The sequence below is a fragment of the Choloepus didactylus genome, chromosome 8, assembly GCF_015220235.1.
Source record: "Choloepus didactylus isolate mChoDid1 chromosome 8, mChoDid1.pri, whole genome shotgun sequence".
Classification (NCBI taxonomy): Eukaryota; Metazoa; Chordata; class Mammalia; order Pilosa; family Megalonychidae; genus Choloepus; species Choloepus didactylus.
In genome coordinates, this window is record NC_051314.1 from 90,659,246 (window position 1) to 90,687,202 (window position 27,957).

At 34.6% G+C, this 27,957-nt stretch overlaps 1 protein-coding gene across 3 annotated transcripts in view; it reads left to right on the forward strand.

Moving 5' to 3' along the window:
- The window catches only part of SCAF11 (SR-related CTD associated factor 11), a 90,141-nt gene that overhangs the window by 37,526 nt on the left and 24,658 nt on the right, over positions 1 to 27,957 (forward strand). For 2 of the 3 annotated variants that reach the window (XM_037845433.1, XM_037845434.1), the window contains exons 4-6: positions 11,118 to 11,195; positions 14,427 to 14,527; positions 16,585 to 16,646. In XM_037845433.1, the coding sequence (XP_037701361.1) occupies positions 11,118 to 11,195; positions 14,427 to 14,527; positions 16,585 to 16,646 (241 nt within the window). Of the gene's footprint in view, positions 1 to 6,993; positions 7,159 to 11,117; positions 11,196 to 14,426; positions 14,528 to 16,584; positions 16,647 to 27,957 lie in introns of all 3 variants that reach the window. The other variant, XM_037845435.1, reaches the window with a different exon arrangement.

The following is a 27,957-nucleotide window of genomic DNA, read 5'->3' on the forward strand; positions in this document are numbered from 1 at the left end:
TCCCTTATTACATGCATCATTCACAGAACTCTGAGTTTTATTGAAAGTGATAACTTCTTTAGACAGAGGCAGACCAAAGATTTAGGAGTAATTACTTACTTTTCCGAGAACCTTCAGACAAGCATTCATGGTCCATTTTTAGGCGAATATAGTATATTTACATTATTATTTGGGTTAATACATGGTTGTTTATACTTTAAGCACATCTACTATGTAAAATACAAGTGACGTATATTCTTTTATTTATCAAAACTATTAAAAAGCACATAAAATAATGTATTATTTTAAATGGTGTTTCATTCTCTCCTGCACTGGCTTTTGAGGGTATGAGTCATTCATCTCTTACAGTGCCCAGACTATATTGAATTAAGCATGTGTTTAATAAGAATTTCTTAAATACATAATTGAGTAGACATATCAAGTACCCATGAATAGTATACAGCATAACAATTTAGAAGTATTATATTGATGATTCTGTCCTTGGCGTAATGGTTTTTTTAATTAATGAATTTGCCTTCATAGAAACTCAGCATAGCAAGAAATTGTAAAGAAATTTTGTTTCTTGACCAAATGACAGAATTCTGAAAATCATCTATTCAGCTGTCCTTACATTAACTGGTTTTCTTTCTTTTTTCTTCCCAGTTCTTGTTTATATGCTGTGTAGTCTTTATGCACAATTGTTAAAATTTGTGATTTTCTTTTTTTATATAATACTGCATTATAAGCCTTTTATAAGCCAATAAATAATATTCTTGTTTACCAGTTTTAATGGCTGCATAATATTCATTTTGATAAATTTTAATTTACATATTTTTTAAAAGCCCATTTGAGAAAAGGGTTTATTATGGAAAATTATTTTAAGAAGTTACAGTTTATACACTCCTAGATATTATACATCTATTCTTAGATATTATACATCTATTCTTATACCATGTCATCTTGCTCCTCCCCATACCCCCTGCCAAATTACTTTTACTGAGTGCATGCAGGGATTTTGGCCTGGGTTTTTATTGAGAAATGCCATAAGAATCAAAACCAGCAAAATGACATTTGTAGTAGGGTATTATTAAGCACATGTTCCCAGTTTTTGAAACCCTTTATGTAAGACACTTTCTTTTTTTTTTAATCATTTTTTTATTGTTACCTTTAACATATATACATACTAGTTATAACTTTCAAAGTATGATTTAACAAGTAATTAGCAAATTTCAAAGAATGTCATCGGTCACAGTTTCACAGATTCAGCTATTTCCATCATTGTAAAAGATAGCATACATACAGAAAGGTGTTAACTTTTGATGTACAGCTCAACAAGCAGTTATATAGGTAATTTCAAAAATTGTTACAGGTTACGGTTCCACAGTTTCAATTCTTTCCTTATTATGCAATACAGGGTATATACAGAAAGGTGAAGACTTTCAAAGCACAATTCAAGAGTAGCTATAGAGCAAATTTCAAAGGATGTTATAGGTTACAGTTCCACCATATCATTTACTTCCTTCCAGCTCTTCCAACACCCCCAGCATCTAAACATATATACATATTTATATCAAGTTTCCATATCATAAACCTTTGTTAAATCTTATCTTGTTTGTTGCTACCCCTTCCTCCCAGTTAATCCCTTTCTCCATCTTCAGGGGTGTCTAGGCAGGGAACACCCTAACTTGTTCATATTGAAAGGAGGTGTTGACAGCATGGGGAAGGGGGCTGCATCTGATAGCTGTTCTTAAAGAGACTGTTGCCTCTGGGTTTTAGGACTTGTCTGGCATAGGTGAACTCTGGTGGTTTTAAGTTTCTGAGAGAGAAAACTAAGTGAGTGCATCTTTTATAGGATCTCAGGTAGGGACCTAGGTATTTGTGACTGCTTTTGGTAAGGGCATGGCATACTGTGGCCATTTGGGCCATTCTGTGGCCTGGAGCTTGCATAAGAGAAATTGCCAGGATAGCCTGTCTACTCTGTTTGGGATCTCTCAGCCATTGTGACCTCAGCTTGTTGCTTTTCTTTTTTCCCCCTTTTGGTCAAGTAGGCATTTTTAGTCCCTCACTGCCAGGGCCATGCTAATTCCTGGGAGTCATGTCCCACGTCACCAGAGAGATTCATTCCCCTGGGAATCATGTCCCTCATGGGGGGTAGGTCAATGAATTCATTTGCCGAGTTGGGCTTAGAGAGAGAAAGGCCATATCTAAGCAACAAAAGAGGTTCCCTGGAGGTGCCTCTTAGGCATAGTTATAGGAGGGCCCAGCCTCCCATTTACAACCCTAAGTTTCACAGGAGCATGCATCAAGTCGAGGGGCAGAAGATACCTTTTAAAATTTAATTTTGAGTATAAATTGGCTTTTCTTTTTCCTAGTCTCTCTGTATATACATGGATTGTGAGAATACATTTTTATTTGTTTCATTGGCTTTTTACTATTTCATGCTGGTTTTTTGTGTGTGTGTGTGTGGAACCAAAGCACTATTTTTCCCCCATTTATGTTTTTTTATTATGAAATTGTTACATACAGAACAGTGTATAAAACCTTATGTTTGCAGTTTAGAGAATAGCAACATGAACATTGCCAGTACCTAGGAAGCCCCGATATGCCCTTCCCACTAGAGAATAAGCTTCCATTTTATGTTAATCTCTCCTTTACTTTTGTTTAATTTTGCTTCCTAAGATTGTATTCCTAAATGATATATTTAATTTTGTCTGATTTCAAATTTTATACAAACTGAATTTATATATATACATGTATGTATGTGTGTGTGTATATATATTCTTTTAGGAACCTACTTCTTTTGCTCAACATATTTTTCCCCAAAATGTTTATTTTTAAATAATTTAAAACTTACAGGACAATTGCAAAAATAATACAAAACCCATACAGAGAACTCCAACATATCCCCAACCCAGATACCCAGATCCACCAATTTTAACATCTTGCCACATTTGCTGTATCATTCTATCCACCCATCCATCCGTCTGTCTATGTTAACATTTGAGGGTAGGTTATATATATCATGCTCCTTGAACACATAATGCTTCCATGTACATTTCCTAGGAACAAGTATATTTACATATGTAACCACCTTAAGTACAATTATCAAGTTCAAGAACTTTAACACTGATATGTAACTTTCAGTCTAGATTCAAATTTTTTTTGTATGTCCCAATAATGTCGTTTTGGCCTTTTGGCCTCCACTATTAGATCCAGTACAGGCTCATGTATTGCATTTAATTGTCATTGTCTATTTAGTTGCTCTTTTTGCTCACATGTTTTTGAGATCCTATCCATATAATTCATGTAGCAGTAGCTCATTAATTTCATACATATTTGTATATGACCACACCATAATCATTGTATCTGTTCTGTTAGACATTTGGGTTGTTTCTGTGTTTTTGACCATTATGTTGGTATGAACATTCTCATACGTGTCTTCTAGTATCCAAGTGTCAGGTTTTTCCTAGGGTACATATCTAGAAGAAGGAATTGCTAGGTTTTAGAGTATACACATATTCAACTCTACTAGACAGCACCAAACTTACCTATATTTTAACCACAATTGGATATTTTTAAGTTGAAAATTCTTGATAATATACATAATGTTGGAATCAACAGCTTTCTTGCATGTAAAATTTTCCTTTTATGTTATTGCCTTGAATGTAAACATTTTGTTGAAGCTAAGTTTATTTCCAAAAGAAAATACTTATCTGCTGTATTACTATCATAAATTTGTTGCAGGAGGGAGTTGTGATGTTGTGTAAACAAAAATAAATTAATTCTGAAAGTGGAGAATAAAGAGAGTATTCTGAATTACTTCATTTGTCCCTAATGAAGATTGCAGCCATAAGTTAAACCATTAACAAGAGCACAATATACTAATAATTGCTCATTATAAATTATAAATGAATAATGGTTAACAAAAGCAGTCAGGCTTTGAACTAAATCTTTAGTTTGAATCTTATTGCTATGATAAAAATGGGTGTGTTTTGAAATATATAGGTACCTGGACAAATGGTATCAAATGTCAAATTCATCAGTGTTTTTTTTTGCATGGTCATGAGTGATTATATCTCTCCTCTCATTCTCCTCAACCTCCTTCTGTTTTTAAAGAGAAGCATGCAGTTTACTTTGCAGTTCATAATTATAAATAAGTATCTATGATCAGATTCTCCCAATGGGCAAGGCCCTTGCTAAAGCTTTCTTATACAGTCTTTCTTTTAATGTAATTCACTATGCTAATGATGATTGGATTTATAAGGCAAGTATTCTCAACTCTGGTAATTTCTTTATACCTCAAAGTATGACCTGAAATTAAAATAAAATTTTAAAATTTATCTATTGTTTAAAATTTTACTAATCTTTCACTTCTAGAAGGAGGGTAGAAATCAAAGTGAAATTACAATGGAAATCTACATAAAAAGAAAACAGCAGACAGAGACTTCCATGTCTTTCAGAAAGAAGATTCAGCTGAGTTTTCTGGAATTTGTTCTTAAGGTTCACTGAAATATGATTCAGAATGGATAACAAGCACCAAAAAGGAGGCCTCGTTTTTTAACTTTCACCTTAATATTTTAGGCATTGAAGAACTTGTGCTTTGTAAAGAACCGCTGTTTAGAAAAGTTAAGGTATATAGTAGTGTGATATATTTATTTTGGACAGATCCCTGAATTTTTTTATGCTCTTACATTACATCTATACACCAAATCAAAATAAGTTTGTGTCTTCAAGCTGGAAAACTTTGGTACTATGGTTATTTAAAACAAAAGTTGCATGAGGGCTTTACAATGATTGAGTAACTGAACTTTTGAAATCTCTAGGTATTTCATGGTTTCTACTTTACCTAGGGTGGAAGGATTCAGGAAAATAGAACCTGTGATGGTCTTCATGGCCCTTAGTCTAATTACCTGTCTTTGAGAACATTCAATCTGAGGACAAATTGAAATTATGTGTACATGACTACGTTTAGTTTCAAGGAACTCATGTATAGAACTAATATACTAAAGTGTTACCAGACATTTAAGTAGAAAGTTACTTATTTTACCTATATTATGAGCAAAAACAGCCTAAACATACTGAGGGTTTTTAATTTGCACATATGTTTAAAAACCTTGATTGCCTTGAGTTTGTAGATTTAAAATAGATAGTTAGAAAAGTGAAGACTAAAGAAGTCTTGACATGGGTATGGTAGTAGTGACAGCTGGTACTAAGTATGCCCTGCAGCTGAGACTTCTCCATCCCCCTTCCCCCACACATACACACTGGTGAAGAAAATAGGACAATCTATAATTTGGCATAGTTGCCAATAAAGTGGTTAAAATTTTGACACTTGGGGTTAAGGTTTGGAGACTTAGAAACATTTCATATTAGGAACATTTAAGAGTTCAACTTACTCTATTTTAAGGGACATTTGATAAATGGGGCTGAGGTTCTTGATACCCACCAGGGATCTTTTCCCTTATCTTGTAAGTAATATAAAATATTTTCCTTATTTTTTTGAATTATTGTTATTAATGTGATTAACTTTCCTACCATAAACAAATTATCCTCCCTCAATTTATTTTTCTGAGTCCTCTATTTTGTACCAAATGCTTACAGTTTCAATTGAGAAAGTAATGTAATAAAATCAAAATTAGTTAGCAAAGTCATGTTTTCTCTTATGAAACTAGAAATGAAGGAATTTGAGAGAGTCTTTTTGGTGATATACAGTTCTTGAAGTCAAGTAACATTGAAATTATGATGTTCAGTGCAGATAAGTACAGAGTGTATGTTTGAATTAATACATACAAAAAGAAGATATGACTAGTTGACTAAAGTCCTGGCTACTGACATGTGTTATGTACAGATGTCCCTTTATGTAGTGAGTAGAAATTTGCATACTATTCTGGTGATTAGATGACTTTTCAGTAACGTAATTATTCAGCTAAGATTTATTTTTGGGTTTTTTCAATCCATATTTCCTAAAATTAATTTTTTTTACTCATGAACTACACCAAGCCTCTCTGTTTTGTAGTTAATGTGTCTGTGAACAATAATTTAAATGTATGTGTGGAGTACTACTAACAGGACTTATCTTTGTAATTTATAAAACATTGTTAAATATGTTGTTTTATTTAGTTGTTACGGCCTGTGCAAAAGGTGATCAGAACTCTTATTTTCATCTTTAAAGGTGGGTTAGAGAGATTGCTAGTTTTGAGTCCTCCAGAATTTAAATTTAGGGCTCATTATTCTAAATCCCTTGCTGTTTTCACCTTCTGGGTTAATCCTTTGATAGATAATATTTTTATACTACCTAAAGCATATATGTAATAGATTTAGATTTTTATTTATCAACTGTACTTGCCAGTTGGGTAAATAAACATGTATTTCTGGGAAGCCTAGTTTTAAATGTCAGCATTGGTAAAGTGATATACACAAGTAATTTACTGATCTTATGCTTTTATATTAGAAGAAGAAAATCTTAACTATTAAGTGCCCAAAAAATTAAGATAAAAGTAATTCTACACAACTTATAAAATATCTTGGAGAAGAAGGGATTCCCTTTGAGGAGCTAGGTGAAATGCAGCCTTATCTGGTTTTAATTTTATCACTGACAGCCATTTGTCCTTTAAAATACACTCCTGAAAACTGGTATAAGAGCCATATTTTCACTAGTATGGATTGACAGGGACTGTTTTGAAAGAACTGGTTAAGTGTGGTAGGGAACATGTAGGCTGATTACAAGTGAGCATCTACTTTAGAGGACCAGGCTGGGTGTTTTGGAACCATCAACAATGAGAAAGGTTAGGACCTGGTGAATAATTTTAAGATAAGCATCAGCCTCTAATAGTTTGCATTCCTAAATCATATATATTTGATATTGAACTGCAATTTTATATAATATACTTATTTGTTTATAGGAGAGATAGATGTTCTAGAGATTCCCATGAACAGACAAACCTGCTTGTAAGCATTAGTATTAAGATTTAGTCCTTAAGCACTTACCTTTAACGCTTGCTTCTCTCTCTCTAGGAGGGCTATCTGTAGGCAGCCTATGTGATTGAGGATAGAGCAGCAGCAGGAAGCAAGAAATGTTAGAAATCAAGAATCCTGAATTCCCAAATAAGGAAGGTTTCCTGTTACATTTAAATATGGGTTTGTCTGAACTGGGAATTTACAACGCTTCAGAATACTAGGGTATGTTTTACTGAAATCATCAGGAAGGTTTTTTTTCTCTCAAAAGTGCCTCCTTAACTGATATAACATAGTACAGAGTATTCACAGTATGTTTGCTCTGCTTTTTAATACACTTAACACTGTAAAGCAGTGATCAAATTCTGTTAATTGTGTAGCTGTATCACAAAGTTGAATGGCCATATTCAACTACTTTGATTAAGAAATTATTTAAATTAGATATTTTTAAAATTATTGAAAATTATTGAAAATTATTGAAAATAATATGAAAGCCATATTAATTTAAACAGGTGAATAATTGAGGGTATTTATGTTGAGTTTATAAAGGAAAACAAAATTTGTGATCATTTTCTTCAAAACTAAATCACTTGTTTTTTTAACAGAATAAATATGTTAAAATTTTTCTATATTAGTTTTAAATGTGAATTTTTAAAACCTCACAACTTATAAATTATTCTAGTGATACAGATTCTTTTTTTGGAAACCGAAAATTAAAATATCTTTGAGATATTCTAGATGGATATCTGCTGGATGTAAGGATGAGGTGCCCTTGCGAATTCCTTAAAATTAGGCCAACCCAAGCCCCCCCCTTTTTTAAACCTATTTGTACAATTTTTCTATTAAAGTTATTTGATCATCACATTATGTAAAATTTGATGCTTTAATACCTATTAATGATGATGTCTTTGGCATGTGTTAAAGCAGCCTTATAAATTTTCTTCCGGTATACATTGATTAAAAAAAATTAAGGATCCATGTAATTTTTAAAAATCTGTTTAGATTTATTTTTCATTAAATTCTTCTTTTAATCACTTTTAATTTATTGAAATACTCTATGAATTCTTAACTTAGAATAATTGAAATTTCTTTTCTGTTTCCCCTTTGAGATGCTTTGCTAAAATGGCTCTTTCTAATGCCAGAAATAGATAGCATTGTTTCTCTGTAGCCATAGCAAAGATATTTTGTCTACAAATAACTTTCCTGATCTATGCTTTCCATAACTGAGGAAGATAATTCGGTTTTAAGAAATTTTTTTCATAGCTGAGCCCGAGCCAAAGAAAATCTCATAATGGAAATTTAAGTAAATACAGATGTGATAATATATAGCACTTGTTTTCAGAGTACCTTTTTCCTTCTGTTTTCTTTCTTTTTGTTTTTATCACAGCAGCGGAATCCTTTCTTCATATGAAATCTTAGATAAATCCATGGCAGTTATGCTTAAGGAAAAAAAGAGCAAAAACAAATGTAGTTTTACTCAGAACCACATTATTTGAAACAGATAAAAATGGAATGGCAGATTAAAACCATGTTAGTTTGAAAATTGTAGAGGAAAAAGTGCCATTTAGCTGATATCAACAGAGAAAATTTAATAAAGAAGAAAATGAGATTATGTAATTTCAGAGTCTGAAAGATTTGATACCTCTGATACAGAGTAAATTTCTTAAACATAGTGACTTTGGATTTTAGTTAACTGTTTCATATTGAAATAGATATAACAATAAAATGAAATACTTTTAATTTCCAACTATGTCATGAAGTTTACAAATTCCAACAAAAAATCTTTAAGGAATCATGTCTCTCACGTGTCCATCATGCTGTGGGTTGTCTTTGTTTATGTACCAAGCTTTTTTATTATTAATGTAGTTAAGCTAGTTGAAAGTATAAGACCTTACATAATAGTAAGTTATATGCCCCACATTCTTCTAAGTGCTCTGCACTTGTTAGTTCAGTTAATGCTCATAAAAACCTTAGAGGTAAGTTCTGTTATTCTCATTTTCACAAATGAGGTAACTGAGGCATTGAGAGACATGTAACTTGGCTCAGGATTATACAAGGACATGATTTGATACAAGTAATTAAATTCTCAGCCTCTACTCGTCTTATTAGTTTTTAAGAAAATATTGAAAGACATAAATTTTCATCTATTTTATATTTTTATGAATATTTAAATGTACACTTAAAAGTAGAAATTAAAATATTTTTGAAACTTTGGTGAAAATAAGAATTTGAAAGGTTTTATTTTTAAATATATTTTAAAATTTCAAATGCGGTATTAACATAACCTGCTAGCCTAAGAAATGTCATATAGTAAATGCTGATGTGATAAACAACAATCACAGAGATAGTTACAATATTGAATCCCTTGAACTAGAATTGCTTTTTGCAATGCATTATTAAAAAGATGTGGATAGCTTTGTTGCTACTTAAAGCAAAACTTCTTAAGGTCAAGCTTTCTGTAGGGAAACCAATCACATGTTAAATCTGTATTACTTGGAAGTAAGCTGAATTGGCTTCTACCAGTCTGAACCAGTTTAATATGGTAAGGTCACATTTCCTAATTCAGATGTGATAAAGCATTTTTCTGTCAAGACCCACTAATGTAACAGAACAGTAAGAAGTTTATATTTTGGATGCTTCCACAGTGACTCTTGAGCTTTGTGAAAATATGTTATACAATCAAGGACCACACAATCTATCTCTACCTGTATAAGCATTATCTTGATATGTGCCAAAACCCAGAAAGGCAAAGATCACAACATTTTTAATGAAGGAATAAGACATTAAGATTCCATAAAAAGGAAGAGGAGAAAGGCATAGTTTTTTTAAAAATAATCTTTAATTTTGTTCATTTTTAAATTCTAACTTATTTTAGAAAAAGACTGTTGCTTCTCTTTTCACAGAGAAAAAGGTTTAGTATTATTTCATAACAGTTACTATCTTGTGGTCTTTTAGATAGTTGCTATTAAATTGTTAAAATCCTGTTTTACTTTTTTAACCTTAGGTATTAATAATATCCCCTTTTGGTATTTTGTTTATAGGTTGGAGAGTCTTTTCTCCTACCCTAATAGAAAATATGCTCCATCTTAAATTATTTAAATAATATATATCAATTTTCATAAAAATATTTAATAGCATTATCAGAGAAACTCTTATAGTTGATTCACATTAATTTTGAAAGGACATAAAATATATCAAAATAGACAAAGTTGATTTAAAATCATAGAGTGAGCAAAGGAAACCAATTTCCTTAATATATAAAAAATGCCTACAAATCAACTTGAAAAACCAGCAACCTAATAAAAAAGGCAGAAGGTATGAATAGACAGTTTAAAGAAAAGGAACTTTAACTAGCTTTTAAAAGTATGAAAATATGCTCAAATTTACTCATTAAAAAGGAAATGTAAATTAAGCTATTGATATACCATGCCGTTAAAAATGAAGTAGTTCTGAATTAGTAATATGAACCAATCTGAGATCATAATTAACTGGGAAAAAGCAAAGTTCAGTTCAGTGCATAAATTTTTATTATATTTAACAGTTATATATATTCATGCATGCATTAGATATCCCTGAAAAGATATATAAGAAACTACGTCTGGAGAGAGGATCTGGGTGGCTGAGGGAAGAGAAAGGAGGAGTCCTTAATATTCTTCATATCTTTTAATTTTTTATAAAATTTGGGCACATACTTCCTATTCAAATTAATTAAGTAATTAAGTCATAGAATATTAAGATCTTTAAGGGACCTGTCCAAACCCTTCCTTTTACAGCTGATGTAGAATTTCCCAAATTTAACATAACAGAGCCAGCTTCAGATTGGAACTGCTGCTTTTAGCCTAACTCCTTTCATTATACCAGTTCTAAATTGGCAGCAGGTCTGGATAGATGGTGTAAGATATTGATCGCAGAGGTCTTGTTCAGTCATTGTGTTCCAGTTATCTAGCCTGTAATAGGTGCTCAGTAAATGTTTTAAGAAATCAGTGAATGAAACAAATTTAAGGTATTGTTCTGGAGCATAATACAGGTTGAAAGTATTTCATCTTTATCTTTGAAAGAAGAAAAATTATTTTTCTTTTTTTTTTCCCGTTATTGTGGAAAACTTACCATCATTGTGTGTAGTTTAATTTAATTTTGATCTAATCTAAAAAATGTAAACTTATAAGTTGTTAATCCTTTTCCAGACTCTCGCTTCATGCCCTATTGATCGAAAACCTTTTCAGGCTGTGTTTAAATTCAGTGCGTTGGAAGGTTGTGTTAAGGTAAGGCTTAGATATTATTTTGCAGCATGAACTGTATAAACTTAATTGAGGTGATTTTGTTTTGCTACATTTCCATTTGAGTATATCTGAAAACTGTTCAATTTCAGATTTAATATGTGATTATCATTTCTCCTCAGTGTGACAAGCCCACACCTTTCAACAAGGATACAGAAATTCTGAACCTTTTTTCTTTTGTCCCATAAAGAAATAGTGGTCACCTTATGATTTTCTACACTGTGTATTATCTCTGATGCTTTAAGAGAAGTTTTAGATTGTCTTAATTACAGAATACCTAGATTTTTAGGATAACTTGAGAACTTACTGTATTTCAAAAATATTTCTTAATCAATTGGATGGCACTTGGCAGATTTATTTTTTCATTGAAACTGTTTGAAATGGAAGATTAGATTCAAAGGCCAAGTTCTAGAAAAATTTACTTAAGTGCTAAATAACTGAAAATTATGTTTTTATGAAAAATACAATAATGTTGAGATTAAGCCAATAAAAATAAATATAAAACGGTGTTTTTCTTTTTAAATGCTGGTGCTCCAAGGAAAGTGAGTTTAACTGGAGAAAGGTGGAGGTTCATTCTTGAGAGAGACTTCACAATTCTAAGGGTGGCATGGGTAGATGACTTTGATCTTTCATTGAGTCCAGTTTTATTATAGTGTTTAATTCTATACCTTACTTGAGGTGCATACACATACGTCTCATTAATGTTACTTATTTTATGAGCCATGATTATGATTTGTGTTAAGGTTTAATTTTGGCTTAAAAAATAGAAGAAAAAGAAACAGGAACATGTTCTTGAGTTAATGAGTAAAAGAAAAAGGGAAAGCTGGTTAAGTAAAATATATGGGAAAGATATTTCTTGAGATATCATTAATAAGTCACAAATGATAAATAGCTAAAAATAAGAATACTCATATATACATACACGATGATGTTAATGGGAGAAACAAACGATCCTCAGGTAGAACTATTAGACCATGACAACTTGGTTGCTGTCTGTGTCAGTAGGAAAGGGGATGGAAAGAGTGTGCAACAATTTATATATTAGACATTCTCAGTGTATGTATTTATAATTTTTATGTGTTTTTACCAGTTGAGTTCTTGATGATGTGAGGTATAGACAAGACTGCAATTTAAGTAAAACATCATATTAAAAAATTTTGCTTTTTGTAATTGGCCGTTTACACAAATAGGAAAATATCTTGAAGAAAAGATGTAACATTGTATAAGTGTGTAATATTGTAATCACAATTAAAGCATAGATTCTCTGAAAGACGTATTATTCTCTATTTTCCATATTATATTATTATGTTGCTAAAGTTTATTAGCATGATCTAGCTTCCAAAGTTATTTTCCTGTCAAGTTTTGTTCGGTTGCTTGGAGTAAAAATTTGTTTTCTTTAATAGGGTTGGTATTTATTTAAATTATAAGTTTGGTGCAGTGCTAGTCTAATTTTGTTAGATTTAAAAGCTATTTCTTGTTATATGGGAAATCTTCCACATTCTTTTAATATCTTTCTTTAACCTTAACTTTTGAATTTATCACTTTAGTATCTTTCTCCCCTTAAACTAAATTTGCATGAGACATCTGTACTTGCTTACTTTCTTTTCTCAACTCTCATCCACTTTTCAACTCTCACTCAGCTTTCACTTCTATCATTTTATTTTACTAAATTGTCTTCACTAAGGTCCAGAATAATCTCACTGCCAAATCCCAAGGTTTATTCTCAGCATATAATGCTGTTGAACACTTTCTACTCCCAGGAAATCCTTCCCTTATGGTTATTTATGTTTTATGTTTGACTTATCTGACCTTTCATGATCAGCTTTGCGATCTTCCTTCCCTCTTTTCTCTTATTCATTGGGACTCCTCATAGGATCTGCCTGTCCATTCTCTTGTATACTATCTCCCTAAGTCTTCTCATCTACTTCAGTGGCTTTAAGTACTACCTATATTTGAATGGCTTCAGAAACTCTGTCACTAGTCCACATCTTTTTCCAGAGAGCCCAGACCTATATTTACAACCACTTGCTGGACCTTTCCATCTAGAACACCGAAGGGATCTAAAAGTTAACAAATGCAAAGCTCAACTTGTCCCATTCCCTGCCCTCTCCCCCAGCCCCAATTGTTAATGATACCATAGTGCCAGTCACCCAGATTAGAAACTTCTGGGATTTCTTCATTCTTCTCTCCATCTCATTTTGGCATATTCCTTTGCTCAGTGTCTTTCATTTGTTCCTTCTTCATCCCTCTACTATTGCCTCTCTGTGAGCACTCATGCTGTCATCTATATCAGCTTTCCAATAGAAATGTACTATACTATGTAATTTAAAATCTTCAATAGCTACATTAAAATAGTAAAAATAAACAGGTGAAATTAAGTGTAATAATATATTTTATTTAATTCAGTGTACCTAATATATTATTTAAACATGTAATAAATATTTTAAAAAAAAATTACTGAGAGATTTTAGTATGGTTGATGTATGTTTTATACTTAAAGCACATCTCAACTCAGACAAGCCACATGTGTTCAGTGGCCACATGTGGCTAGAGACTATTGTCTTGGACAACACAGATCTAGGCTACTATAAGACCTTTCTTTCTGGTTTCATAGCTGTTGTCACTCCTTTACTGATTTAGTCTTCACATCACTGTCAAAATTATCTTCCTAAAAATCAAATTTGATCATCTCATTCACTTGCTCAAGAAAACCCATTTACTTTCTGATATCTACAGAATTATTTTCTTATTCACAAGCTGATCTTTATACATTTCACCAACCTAACATCTTGCTACTGTTTTCCATCTACATTAGCTTCTCCTTGCTTCTCAGACACGCCATATTATTTCATAATTCAGTGTTCTTTCTTCCATCCAAAATATTTTTTCCTTAGTCAAATTCCCACTGATTCTTCAAGAACATCTCATAAGTCATCTGCTCAATGAGATCTCTGACATCCTCCAATAGTTTCTCAGTCCTATATGTATATACAAATCTGCACTCATATCTCTTTTGTGAACAGTTAATCTATTCACATGCCCATCTCTCACAATTTTGTTTCCCCAGAGCTTTGCACACTTATGGTTTAACATGCTTGAGTGACTAAGCATGCATGTATTGGGGCTACACTTTTCATTCAGTCAGCTTTGTTTCTTTAATATTTTATCATTTCAAGAGAGAAGGAAAGGTTGTCACTGATTTTACTTTTCTTATAGGTTCAAGTAAAAAGACAGTTGAGAGACACAAAAGACAAGGAAAATGAAAGCTCTTTTAAGAAACAGCTCTCCTGTCATGAAAACTCTGAAAGCTATATAAGGTTAGTGATGGACTCCAGAAGTGGAATCTAAATGAACAGAACCCGAAGTTAACCAGTTGGAAAAGAGTACTCTTTTTACTTATGAAGTGGGATTTGAGTGTATTTAATTACTTCTTTGAAAGCACACACTTGGTAACTTAGGGAAGGACCAACTGAAATCTGAGAGCATAATTTGAACTCCATCTTTGGTGAAGAATTTGTGCGTGTGTGTTTTCCCTAATCTGATTCTTTTGTAAAATACAGTGAAAATGTTACAGCAGTGTAAAATTTCTGTAGAAATTTTTTAACACTCTAATTTTTGTACTTGTCACAAACTAATAAACCAGTTAATGGATAAGCACTGGTTCTCAGAACAGACTTTGGGGTAGCAGTGCTCTAGTTGTTTGTGAACAAAAAGTAGAAAGTAACAAACAGTACAGTATTCTTCATGAGACGATTTTGATTGAAACTACTTACAGCATCTCACATTTTACTTCCTTATAACAGGCACTCACCACCTACTATAACAGATGTTTATGTTTTTAAAAATTTTAACAAGTTTGGATTTGCTCCTTTAACTGCTGCTGTTAAAACTATTGATTTGAACATAATTGCCTAGTAATACACTGCTCATACTCAAATTTAAGTTATTTAAAATATTTGGGGAACTGATAAATGTTAGTAGCATCCTAGAAATTAATTATTGCTTAAAATCACTTGTTCTGATACATTTAAAACTTAAGCTCATTTTGATCTGAAGTGTATGTTCGAGTTATCCAAAAGTTGAATTTTTAAGCCAGTATTCACATTCATAATTAAAGCTATAATTAAAGCCATGATTCATTGGTACATTTCATCGGAATACTAATTTTTAAAGGAATAAATTTATTTAATCACTAAAACAGTTGATAATAGTCCTTAAGATTTATTGAATCCTGTCAATAATTGATAACTCTGTAGCTCTTTAGATCTTAACTTTTGGAGAGTTATGGACATCTTTGAGAATCTGAAGAAAGCTATAGATAGATCCCCTTCTGGTAGAAAAATACACATAGTCATAGACACAAAATTTTAGTTATGATTTCAAGGGATTCATGGCATACCTACCCCAAGAGTCCACTCATGAGCCCCAAAGTTAATAAAAACTGAATTAGAACAAATTTTATTAGAATTTTCCTATAACTATTTCTGAGTCAGCTTTGATTGTTCCATTTACATTTGCATAGTAGATAGTAGCAGTCTTTTCCCAAGCATGATGAAGAAACTTTATAGCTTCATTCTTGATACAACTCTCTGGCTGTCATGGATATGCATTTTTGTGTTTTCTCAGAATTACCCCAATTCTCTGAGAATGCAATGGTCCTCATTGTATGACCTATAAGGCTTATATCTCTTTTTGGGTCTAGCACATCTGAGGTTGTCCACGTGCTTAACTGCTTTTTCTCAAGGATTTGTGATAGGGGGGGTGGGTGAGAAATAGCAGGTGCAAAGTAGTAGTTTGCTTTTGTCTACCAAATCAGACCCTTAAATTATTTCTCCCAAGGGAGAAACTGTCAACTGTTAAATATTTATAGTACATTCTTTTTGGGGTCTTTTGAATGTTTTTAGCATTTTCTGTCATTCAGTCTTCCATTTATTAGCATATGCCAATCTTTCCAGCAAGCAGACAAGATCCATTCAGTTTTGCCTCTCCCTTCTAAAGCAGTAAAACCCTCACACCCACCTCTGTCTGATACTTCTGTCAGTTTCAGGGAAGGGATTGTGCCTTTAAGGACATAATATCTGCTCACCTCTATTCAGCAAGTCTTGATTAGCCAGCCAGTCATTATTAACCAGTAAAATTGTGACTTAAAGACTGAGAAGCTATAACTTGCTATCTATTAAAGTGTGTAGCTTGTTGTCAGTCTGATATCTCGTAGGAATCTGTGAAAACCATATTTAAACCATTTACCAGACTTTGGGGATATGTGATAAAAAATCTATGCATAATAGATTTCATTTCGATAAGTTAGTTAATTGAAAATAAGCAGAATGACAATTTTCTCTTAATTCTTTTACTTCTTTGTTGATGTTTACAGAAGTAAAGCCATTATGAGAGAAGATACAAGTGCAAAATTTTATGACTTGAAGATGATATATAGTAAGTGACTTTTTTGCTTATATATTCCCCTTTTTTTTGTTCTGTTTTTAAATTTAATGCTTGTGCCAGAGTTCTCATTAGTAGTATTTTGGTTTGGAAAATAATCATGCCTGAAACTCTACTGAGCTCTTGTATATTTTATTAACTCATATGTAAACTTTGCTTTCATGGAGTCATTGATGCTGTTCCTGTTTTAGTTTGCTAATGCTGCAGAATGCAAAACACCAGAGATGGATTGACTTTTATAAAAAGGGGGTTTATTTTGCTACACAGTTACAGTCTTAAGGCCACAAAGCATTCAAAGTAACACACCAGCAATCGGGTAAGGCCATAAAGTGTCCAAGGTAACACACCAGCAATCGGGTACCTTCACCGGAGGATGGCCAATGGCGTCCGGAAAACCTCTGTTAACTGAGAAGGCATGTGGCTGGTGTCTGCTCCAAAGTTCTGGTTTCAAAATGGCTTTCTCCCAGGGCGTTCCTCTCTAGCAGGCTTGCTCCTCTTCAAACGTCACTCACAGCTGCACTCCTTCCAGTCTCTTTGAGTCAGCATGTTTTATATGGCTCCACTGATCAAGGCCCACCCTGAATGGGTGGGGTCACGCCTCCATGGGAGTATCCCACCAAAGTCACCACCCACAGCTGGGTGGGGCACATTCCAAGCAAATCTAACCAGCACCAAAACGTCTGTCCCACAAGACCACAAAGATAATGGCATTTGGGGAACACAATACATTCAAACCAGCACATTCCACCCCCTGGACCCCAAAATGACATTATCTTTCCAAATACAAAATACATTCATTTCATCACAATATCACAAAAACTTAAACCATTTCAGTAACCAAAGTTAAGTACAAAATCCCATCAAAATCAATTATAGGCGTGGCCAGTCCTAAAGCACAATTTTCCTTTAGCTGTGGATCTGTGAACTTAGAACAAGTCATGTGCTCCCAATATACAAAGGACAGACATTCATAGGATAAACATTTCCATTGCCATAAGGAGAAACAGTAAGGAAAACAGGGTTAACAGGAGCAAAACAGTTCCTAAAACCCGCAGGACAAACTCCATTAGATTTCAAAGTCTGAGAGTCATTTACAGAACAATGTTGCATCCTTGGGGCTTGAGAGAGCAGGAGTCTAACCCTTCCCAAGGGCCTTTGTGGCAGCCCTGTCCTCTCCAAACACTTGGGTGAGTGCTCCAACATTTCCACACATTGGGGAGACCACCTTCTCGGCCCCACCCTCCTCAAAGATCGGGGCAGCGCCTGGATTCCCTTCCATCTCCGGGGCACACGCTCAACCCCTTCAGAACAGTGGGGTGGCAGCCAGGCTCTCCCCAATTCCCTGGGAATGTGCTCCAACCTCTTTGGGACCTGAGGTGGCAAAACTCTTCCAGAGCATCAAGGCAGAAAGCCCACCCTCGACCTCCAGGGCAAACTCACCCTTTCCATGCATGTGGGCTGCTCCGCTCTCCCAGCCCGAGACCTCTTGACTCCAGACCTCAACCTCCATGGCTCTGTCTTTGAAGAAATTTTTCCTTTAATTTTTTCCTTGTCTGTCTCCTCCAGTCCAGACCGGCAATGACTCTGTCTGTAAAGATCTCGCAAAAATTCTGTTGGCTTTGCATGAAGCACACAGGGGTCAAAGCCATTAGACAATAGGACTTTCCACAAATCCTTTCTGGATAATTCTATCTCCAATCTTGGCTTGTACTGAAATGGCGGCTGGGTTCCATGTTTGGTTACATAACCAGCACTAAAACGTCTGTCCCACAAGACCACAAAGATAATGGCATTTGGGGAACACAATACATTCAAACCAGCACAGTTCCCTACCCTTTATCTCAGCTTGGGGAGGAGGGGAGTGGAGTATGTACATGTGTTGGGGAAGAAAATGAAGAAAAGTGTTTCCCAGTTGCATGTTGTGTAGTAACTACATTGTGGTCTTAGTTGACTTAGTACAGAAGTCCTTAGGGAAAAAGAGAAAATAATTTGTGTAACTATAAAGCAGTATCAAGGGAAGCCTGTGGCAAGCAAGAAGCTAAGTCATAATCCCTAGATGCAGTTATGGTTTTACCTATAGCCACACTTATGATTTGAAAATTTGTTTAGAAGTAAAGCACCTGTTACATATTTGCTTACATGAACTGTTAAATATTCTTGTCTTTTGTTCTTGACTGGCACATGACTCTCGAGTATAGAAAGGCTTTGCAGCAGGGCCTGAAAAAAATGGCACCGTAGTGCTTTGTGACTTCTTGGGGTTCAGGCTGTTTACTCTGTTCTAAAGAATAACTTACTATGCTGTTTGAAAGCAAGGAGATGAGCATTTATTTCTCAGGATAGGTTACAACAAAGTTCTATTTATAGTGTGAAAGAACTAATGAGTTCATTATTTTTTAAAGTAAATGATAAAAATAACTTTTTATACATTATGACTACCACATTGTGGTTTTTTCTCTGATTGAAATTAACATATCTCAGGTTGGATTTACAGATTAATAAATGTTCTGCCTTTGTTGATTTTCTATTAAGATGAAATTTCATTAAAAGTTAGTTTGTTCTTTGGACTTTTCGTAGTTAGATAAATTTTTCATTTGTTAAATAATTTAAAATTTTAAGATTGTCTTTGTTCTCTAAGTCGGTGGTGCGGATTAGCATCCTTTCTATGGCTAGCCTTTTCTTGGCAACTCTAAAGGATCTGATATAAAATTTATGCCGAGGAAGTTTAAATGATGTTGCAAACTTTTTCTAGATAATTTGGCCTACTCTCACTATGCTAATCGTAGTTTTTAAACCACTATAATTTTCTTTAAGTATATATCTCCTACCTGTCTTATTTTTAGACAGAGAAACATAGGTATATCTTAAACCTATAGTGTTTCAGTATGGTGGAGACCATTTATGTAAATCTATGATTCTCTCTGATTTGAAATTTTATTTTCAAAATGTGAAAGACCAGAAATGGTTTTAAATAGACACCCTAAGCTAATTTAAGATTGAATAGTTAATTTATACTTTTAAATTATTCCTTCCAGAAGGTTGACATTTTCCAAAGCCTATCACCTAATGCCATATGCCATCAACTTAAGATGCCTGAAGCCACTGGTTTGGTAGGATAGTCAGAAATTTTCATTATATTTTGTGAGTAGGTAAGACAAAAATACTGGTGCCTATAGAATTAGGAAAAAATTTCTTAATTTGAGGAACTGGGTACTTTTTGATTACTATTTAATTAGTTTTTCTATGATGTTGCTATCACTTGAGGAATGGATTCTAAAGTCAATGCATATGGTTAAAATAGCATATAATCAAAATTATAGAAAATCCTGTACGAAGATGCCTTGTTGGAAAATTATATATCATCGTTTAGTAAGTCTAACATGTCCAGTTTTTCTTCCTGCATTGAAATAGATTATGTGCCAAAATGAAAGTTAGCTTGTATTTAAGTATCCCATTGAATGAGAATGACTCATGTTTAAATTCTTGATCTACACTCAGTACATTGAGATGTTCACACTAGGAGAGGCAAAAGGAAATTGAGATCAGCTCATTCATTCAGCAAATACTTAGTAGTTCAGTGCCAAGCACAGTTCCAGGTACTTAGGCGTATAGTGGTAAACAAGAGACCTTGCCAGTGAGATTATCTGCTTGTGGACAATAAAAATAAATATTATGAAAAGTGGTTATAAGTGCTTTTAAAAGGAATAAAGCTTGGTAAAGGGTGATATATCAGACAAAATTACACTTGAGCAGTGACCTTAAGAAGAAAGGAATTAAGCCATGAAGATAGCTCAAGGAAGGGTGATCCAGGCAAGGGAAAAGCAAGTGCCAAAGCCCTGAGGCAGGAGCATTCTTGATATGTTCAAGGAATAGCAGAGAGCTCAGTATGACTGAGATAGAGTTAGGTATGTGGAGGAGGAGTAAGACTGTAGGAGAAGGGAAGGTCATTGAGCCTGTGAGAGATAGGAAGTGTTTGCAGGAGTAACAGGATCTGACATATTTTTAAAGGAACTCTGGCTGCTAAGAGGAGAATAGATCATAGGAGATCAAGAGTAGAAGCTGAGAGTCTGGCTAGGGAGCTGATTTCTAGGCCACAGATTATGGTGGCTTGGGCCAAGGATGTATTAGTGGAAGTGGTGAGAAGGATTGAATTCTGTATATATTATAGCTCAAAGCTGGAGCTAATAGATGACTGAGCAACTGGTTAAATGCAGTTGTTAACTACTGAATTGAAGAAAGCTGGGAGATACAGGTTTGGGAGGGTATAATCAAGAATTCCCTTTTAGATATGTAAGATACCTACTATAAAATAAAATAGAGGGAGAAACTAAGATGGCAGTTAGGTGAGACAGGGCGAAAAGACACCTCCGTGAAAAACACTAGATAAAAACCAGAAAGTGACCCAGAATACCAGTTACAGTGATGCGCCAGCTGGATGAGGTCTCCTAGTTCCAGAGGGGCCATATACTTGGTGAAACCGGGAGTCTGCATTCAGAAACAAGTGAGTAAGCAGGCTGGAAGACGCACGGCGGTCTGGGGAAGCCAGGGTTTGGTGTTTGGAGACCCACGGGCTCTTTAAAAAAAAAAAAAGGGAAAAACCCAGGAGCGGCTGCAGGAGGGCTGGATAAACTCCTGCCCGGGGCTGTGCCCACAGCCCAGAGCCCCGCCAGTTGTCCTGGAGCTGGGAAGGAGGAACTGTGCGGGGGGGGGGGGGGGGATTTGAGACGCCCTGTTCGGCCATCTTTGCATCAGGCTGAAAGCGCCCCTCCACGGCCTGGCGGCCCTGTGCTTCCCTTGAGGGGCGGCGTGCACTGGTGATGTAGCACGCCATTCCCTCGGCAGAGACCCTGGAGGATCGCAGCTGGGAGGGGGGACCCGCTCGGAGAACCCAGGGACACTACACCAAGTCCGGTGGTTTGTGGGACAGTGAGAGCGAGGGTCTGGGGCTGAAATGAAATGAAGGCTTAGGATCTTGCAGCGGCCTTGAATCTCCGGGAACCTGGGGGATTTGAATATTAAAACTGTCCTTCCTCCCTGGCCATCCATACACACACCCCACATTCAGGGCGGACGGCTCCAGCAACACACCCAAACTAAGTTCTCCAACTGAACCCCACAAGAATCATTTCCCCACACACTGCGGGGACAAGGTGGAGAACTGACTTGAGGGGTATAGGTGACTCACAGACACCATCTGCTGGTTAGTTAGAGAAAGTGTACGCCACCAAACTGTTTCTGAAAAATTAGATAGGGTTCTTTCAAGTTCTTAAAAAAAAAATACCAATCAAGCAAAGCAAATGCCAAGAGGCCAAAAACAACAGAAAATCTTAATGCATATGGTAAAACCAGACGATATGGGGACTCCAACTCCAAACACACAAATCAAGATATCAGAAGAGACACAGTACCTGGCAAAATTAATCAAAGAACTACAATCGAACGAAAACATGGCACAAAGGATTTAAAGGACATCAAGAAGACCATGGCCCAGGATATAAGCGACATAAAGAAGACCCTAGAAGAGCATAAAGAAGACATTGCAAGAGTAAGTAAAAAAATAGAAGATCTTATGGAAATAAAAGAAACTGTTGGCCAAGTTAAAAAGACTCTGGATATTCACAATACAAGACTAGAGGAAGCTGAACAACGTCTCAATGTCCTAGAAGTCCACAGAACAGAAAATGAAAGAACAAAAGAAAGAATGGAGAAAAAAATCGAAATGGATCTCAGGGATACGATAGATAAAATAAAATGTCCAAACTTAAAACTCATTGGTGGAGAAGGATAAAGGTCTAGAAAGAGTATTCAAAGAAATTGTTGGGGAAAACTTCCCAAACCTTCTACACAACATAAATATACAAAGCATAAATGCCCAGCGAACTCCAAATAGAATAAATCCAAATAAATCCACTCCGAGACATATTCTGATCAGACTCTCAAATGCTGAAGAGAAGGAGCAAGTTCTGAAAGCAGCAAGAGAAAAGCAATTCACCATATACAAAGGAAACAACATGAGACTAAGTAGTGACTACTCAGTGGCCACCATGGAGGCAAGAAGGCAGTGGCATGACATATTTAAAATTCTGAGAGAGAAAAATTTCCAATCAAGAATACTTTATCCAGCAAAACTCCTTCAAATTTGAGGGAGAGCTTAAATTTTTCACAGACAAACAAATGCTGAGAGAGTTTGCCTATAAAAGACCTGCCCTACTTCAGATACTAAAGGAAGCCCTACCAACAGAGAAACAAAGAAAGGAGAAAGAAAGAGATACAGAGAATTTTAACAGACATATATAGTACCTTACATCCCAAATCACCAGGACACTCATTTTTCTCTAGTGATCACGGATCTTTCTCCAGAAGGGACCATAAGCTGGGACATAAAACAAGCTTCAAGAAATTAAAAAAAATAATAATAAATTGAATATACTCAAAGCATATTCTCCAATCACAATGGAATACAAATAGAAGTCAATAATTTTTGAACTGTAACTCCACTATTTACTTCCTACATGATATAAAATACACAAACTCTAATGACAAATCAGTGGTTTTGAACTCAGTGTAAAATATGTAATTTTAGACAACTATATGAAGGTGGGGGAATGGAGGAGTATAGGAACATAGTTTATGTGTCCTATTGAAGTGAAGGTGGTATCAAAGAAAAACAAGATTGTTATGGATTTAAGAGGTTAATTTTAAGCCCCACAGTAAACCCAAAGAAATTATCAGAGAATATAACCATAGAGATGAAAAGTAGAGTATGGGTTCAGAGAAATGGGGGAAGGGGCAATGGGGAGTTAAGAAATGAGTGTAGGGTTGCTGTTTGAGGTGAAGGGAAATTTCTAGTAATGGATGGTGGGAAAGAGCATTACAACATTCTAAATGTGATTAATCCCAGTAATGGAAGGCTAGGAAGGGGGTGGAATGGGAAGATTTAGGCTGTATATATGTTTCCACAAGTGAAAAAAAAAAAGACAGTCTAAATAGATGACAATTGAATGCCAAGGATGAACTTGCATGGGATTGGAGGATGGAAGACAGGTGGCTTAAAGGGACACAGTTGAGACATAAGGAAAAGGAAATATAGAATGTAAGCTTTGTATCATTGTTGAATCTCTTGTACTTCTTAGCTGCACTTAATGGGATTGCATAAAAGAATGTTCTTGTTCATGGGAAGTGTATACGTGAATTATAGTGTTTGTTCGAGGATGTGTGCAGCTAGCTCTCATATGTTCAGAAGACAGAGCAATAGATGATGGATGATTGATAGGGAGGGAGGGAAAGAAATAGCGATGTGACAGCATGTTAAAGTTGGTGGATTGAGCTATCGGGAGGGGGGTCAGGGTATGAAGGAATGCTGTGTATGGGATAGTATTGTCTTTGCAACTGTTCCTATAACTTTGAATTTATTTCACAATAAAAAAATGAAATAGAGAGGCTCTGAAGAAATATAGATGTTGCATGTCCTTTCAAATGCAAATAAGATGCTGTTCATCTTTAAGTTACTTTGTTAGTGATCAGTTTTATACTGATCTGTGTTTATTTGTGCCTGGTTCCTAAGTTAAATTGATGGTTTCTTCCAGATGTCATTTCTTTCCCTACTCTGAGTTCAAGTAAAAAAAGTTTTAAGATCATGATGATCAGAAATAAAGCAGGAAAGGAAAGTTGGAGTGATCATATAGGATTTTAACCAACAAAGCTAAAATTTCTACATCTTTTAAGGAGTAATGCTTTGCAAGAAGATACCAATAGAGGTTTTTTCATTGGGATACAATGGGGTGAATCCATTTTAGGAAAACTAACCAGGTAAAGGTATTCCAAAAGGATGGGAATCCAGGTAACTTGTTAGGAAGTTTCTAAAACTGTCCAAATAGGAGGAAATGAGTTATTTCTGAGGTTGTGTTACCTTTTGTCTTTATGGCTCATTTAGCATATCTCTGATTTGATCAATTCTGATAAACCCATTTTTTCACATTTTAACTTCTCTGAAATACCATTTACCCCCATATGATTACTGCAAACCAAGCAGCATAGCTGTCACTGACTGGCAATGCATGAACATACAGAGTGCTGTCATTGAATTTTGGAAGAAAATAGTGGAATTCTCTTAACCCCTAGGCCCCAAATTGGGAGTGGGGGAGGTAGAGGAAGTTAATCAGATGTGTGACAACACTTCCAAGTAGGAGGCAAAAGTTGGCTAACTCATTATTTGCAAAACTAGCCTAAGAGTCCAGAACCAATGATTTGGTTTTTTTCATGGACTTCTGAAGAATATCTGCATCACCACTCTTCTTGGTAGCACAGAGTCTGATGTTTTATAAAAAGATGAACATTGACAAACTTTGAGTTAAAAAGTAATTCTAAAAAGTTGAATTCTACATTTAAAGTAGTTTTTTGGAATACCTTAACCAATTTATTTTATTGATATATTCACTTTTATTTGTGATTTGATTTTAAAAGAAAAAATTATTCATTTCCTAGATTTAGCATAACAAATTATCTCAGACTTGGTAGCTTAAGAACAGAAATTTGTTTGCTTACAGTTTTGGAGGCTAGAAGTCTGAAATCATGGTTTCCTCAGGTCTGTATCCTCTGAAGGCTCTAGGGAAGAATCCTTTCTTGCCTCTTCCTAGCTTATGGCAGTTGCTGGCAGTCTTTGATGTTCCTTGGTTTATAGTGCATTACTCCAATCTTTGTCTCGGTCTTCATGTGGCCTTCAAGGCTGTTTGTCCTTTTCTGTCTTACAAGAACACTGTCATTGGTTAGGGTCCACCCCAATCCGTGATGATCTTATCTCCATCCTTACCTAAATACATCTGCAAAGACCCTATTTCCAAATAAGGTCACATTCTGAGGTTTCAGGTGGTCATGAATTTTGGAGGGTGGGGGGACACCATTCAACCCACTACAGGGTATAAAAGAGCTCTTTCAATAGATGTAAAATAAAACTTCTAAGTGATGAGTAAGTACTGTGACCCATCCCTGGGGCTCAGATGGTGTTCTCTAAATTCCATCTCCTATGAAGAAACCAGAGCTCATTGGAAAAAATGTCCGATTCAGTATTGGAGGTAGCAAATAATATGCACCAACATTTTTTCATAACAGAAAGCAGGAAGCTATCAAAGTCTACCAGGGTTGTAACACAAAGACTCAGGAACCAACTTGATTAGGCACCCACTAACCAAAAATGAGACAATTTGAGCATCAAGAAAGATAACAATAACTATTAATTATTGAAACCCATCAAATATTTTTAAATCCATGAGTTAACAATGATACTTTGTAAATAAACAAATTGGTCACCTTTGGAAATTGTGAAGAAACTAACTCATTTTGAAAACTGGGAAATAAGAGGAAAGAACTAGACATCTATCTTGCCTTTCCTAAGTAAACTATTCTTCAGGATAATCAAACAGATGATAAAGAGAATTTTATGTTTTTTAGAAGTATTTTAGCAAATAATTGAAGGAATTATAGAATCTGAATATCACCATTTTGTAACCCCTAATTAATCAATGGATTTAATGATTTTCAGTGGTTTGCAGTGATCAGCAATGGCTGTTAGCATCGCGAAAGGAGAAACAACCAGACATTAAATACCTCCTTATAGAAGTAAACACCAGCTATGCAGTAGTGTGCCACTCCCTTACCCCCCCCCCAAAAAAAAATCAAGCCAGCATGTGGTCAAGAGATAATAGCTACTAATTTACAGTATATACAGAGAACAAAGATGAATGATAAATAACACCAAAAGGTTGCAGTTAGCAAAACACAGGCCCACAAGACAAATGACTTGGTTTCTTCAATCAATTGCAAGGATCACAAAAGGGGGAGGGGTGGAATCTATAGATTAAAAGAAACATTCATCCAGTCACAATGTTTGGATCGAATCCCTATTCTGACATATTGTAAAAAAAAAAAAACACTTTGTGAAACATTGGGGAAAATTGAACATTGAGTGGATATTTGATACTAAGGAATTATTATTTTTACATGTGGTAATAGAATTAAAGTATTCTGTTTTCCCCAAAGAGTACTTATCTTTCAGAGTTATTATATTTTTAAATATTCACACCTGAAATGATATGATATCCAGGACTTGTTTCAAAATGATCTCTGAGGGCAAGGCAATAGATAAATTAAAATTGGACATGAATTAATAATGGTGGAGGCTGGGATATGAGTATATGGGGTTTCATTATGCTATTCTCTCTACTTTTGTATATGTTGAAATTTTCTGTAATTTAAAAAGGTACTGTGAGAATTTAATTGGCAGTTTCTCCCCCTTAATGGTACATAAAATAATTCTAGGTTTTAAAATTAACTTTGGTGAAATGTAGCATATTGTCTTTCTGTGTATGTGTCTGCTTTTTCCTAGTAAGATTGTAAGTTTCTCTAGGGTAGTGATTATGCTTTCTATATAACATTTCCCAGAGTATTGTACAAGGTAATAATGGTCATTAAGTACTTATTACTTGATTGACCTTGGCCATAGCTACCTGAATAATGAAGTAACAGGTCTAAAGATACAACAAATAGGAAACAGAATCTGAAAGCTTAAGTAATAATAATAATAATAATAATAATAATAATAAATGTATGGAAATGATACCACCAGCTTAAGAACAAGAGTTTCCTCTAGTGAAGCTGGAAGAGACTGAGGATGGTGGGAGTCTGCCTTAGCTGTATCTGGAATATAAGATGTAAAGTCAAAATGGCTAAATATTAAATCTGCTTCATGGGTATCATCTTTTGTACATTTTGGAATTTTCAAAATTGTTCATAATCACAAACTTTAAAACAATTTTAAAATATCTTGGCTGTTACAAAACTGACTCCACATCCAGTGCCTCTTTACACTATAGAATAGTACTAAAGCATGGTATTATTAATATTGCCCACCATAAGCCTCTCATTTTATGGTCATCTGCAAACAACCATAACTTTATAACTCAAATTATTGCCTTAATCTGATAGCTCTTATTTGGATGCACTTTTGAGCACAAAAAATAATTCTCAATGTAAAATCAACATTTCCTGTCATTTTTTTTAGTATAATGTCTGCTTCCTACTTAATAGGCCAATTAAACCATGATTACCTTGCTTTACCTTTCAAAATGTGATTGCTTACTTATTGGTCTTTTTTTTTTTTTTTTTTTTGCCAGACTAAAGAGTGTAAGTCATAGTTACATTAATAGAATCTTTAAGAGTCTTACCCCTTAATGTTTACATTCCTTATGAGGTTTCTTAGCTATTATTTATTAACAAAGTAAGAACCTGTAAATGTTACTTGGAATTGACAAAA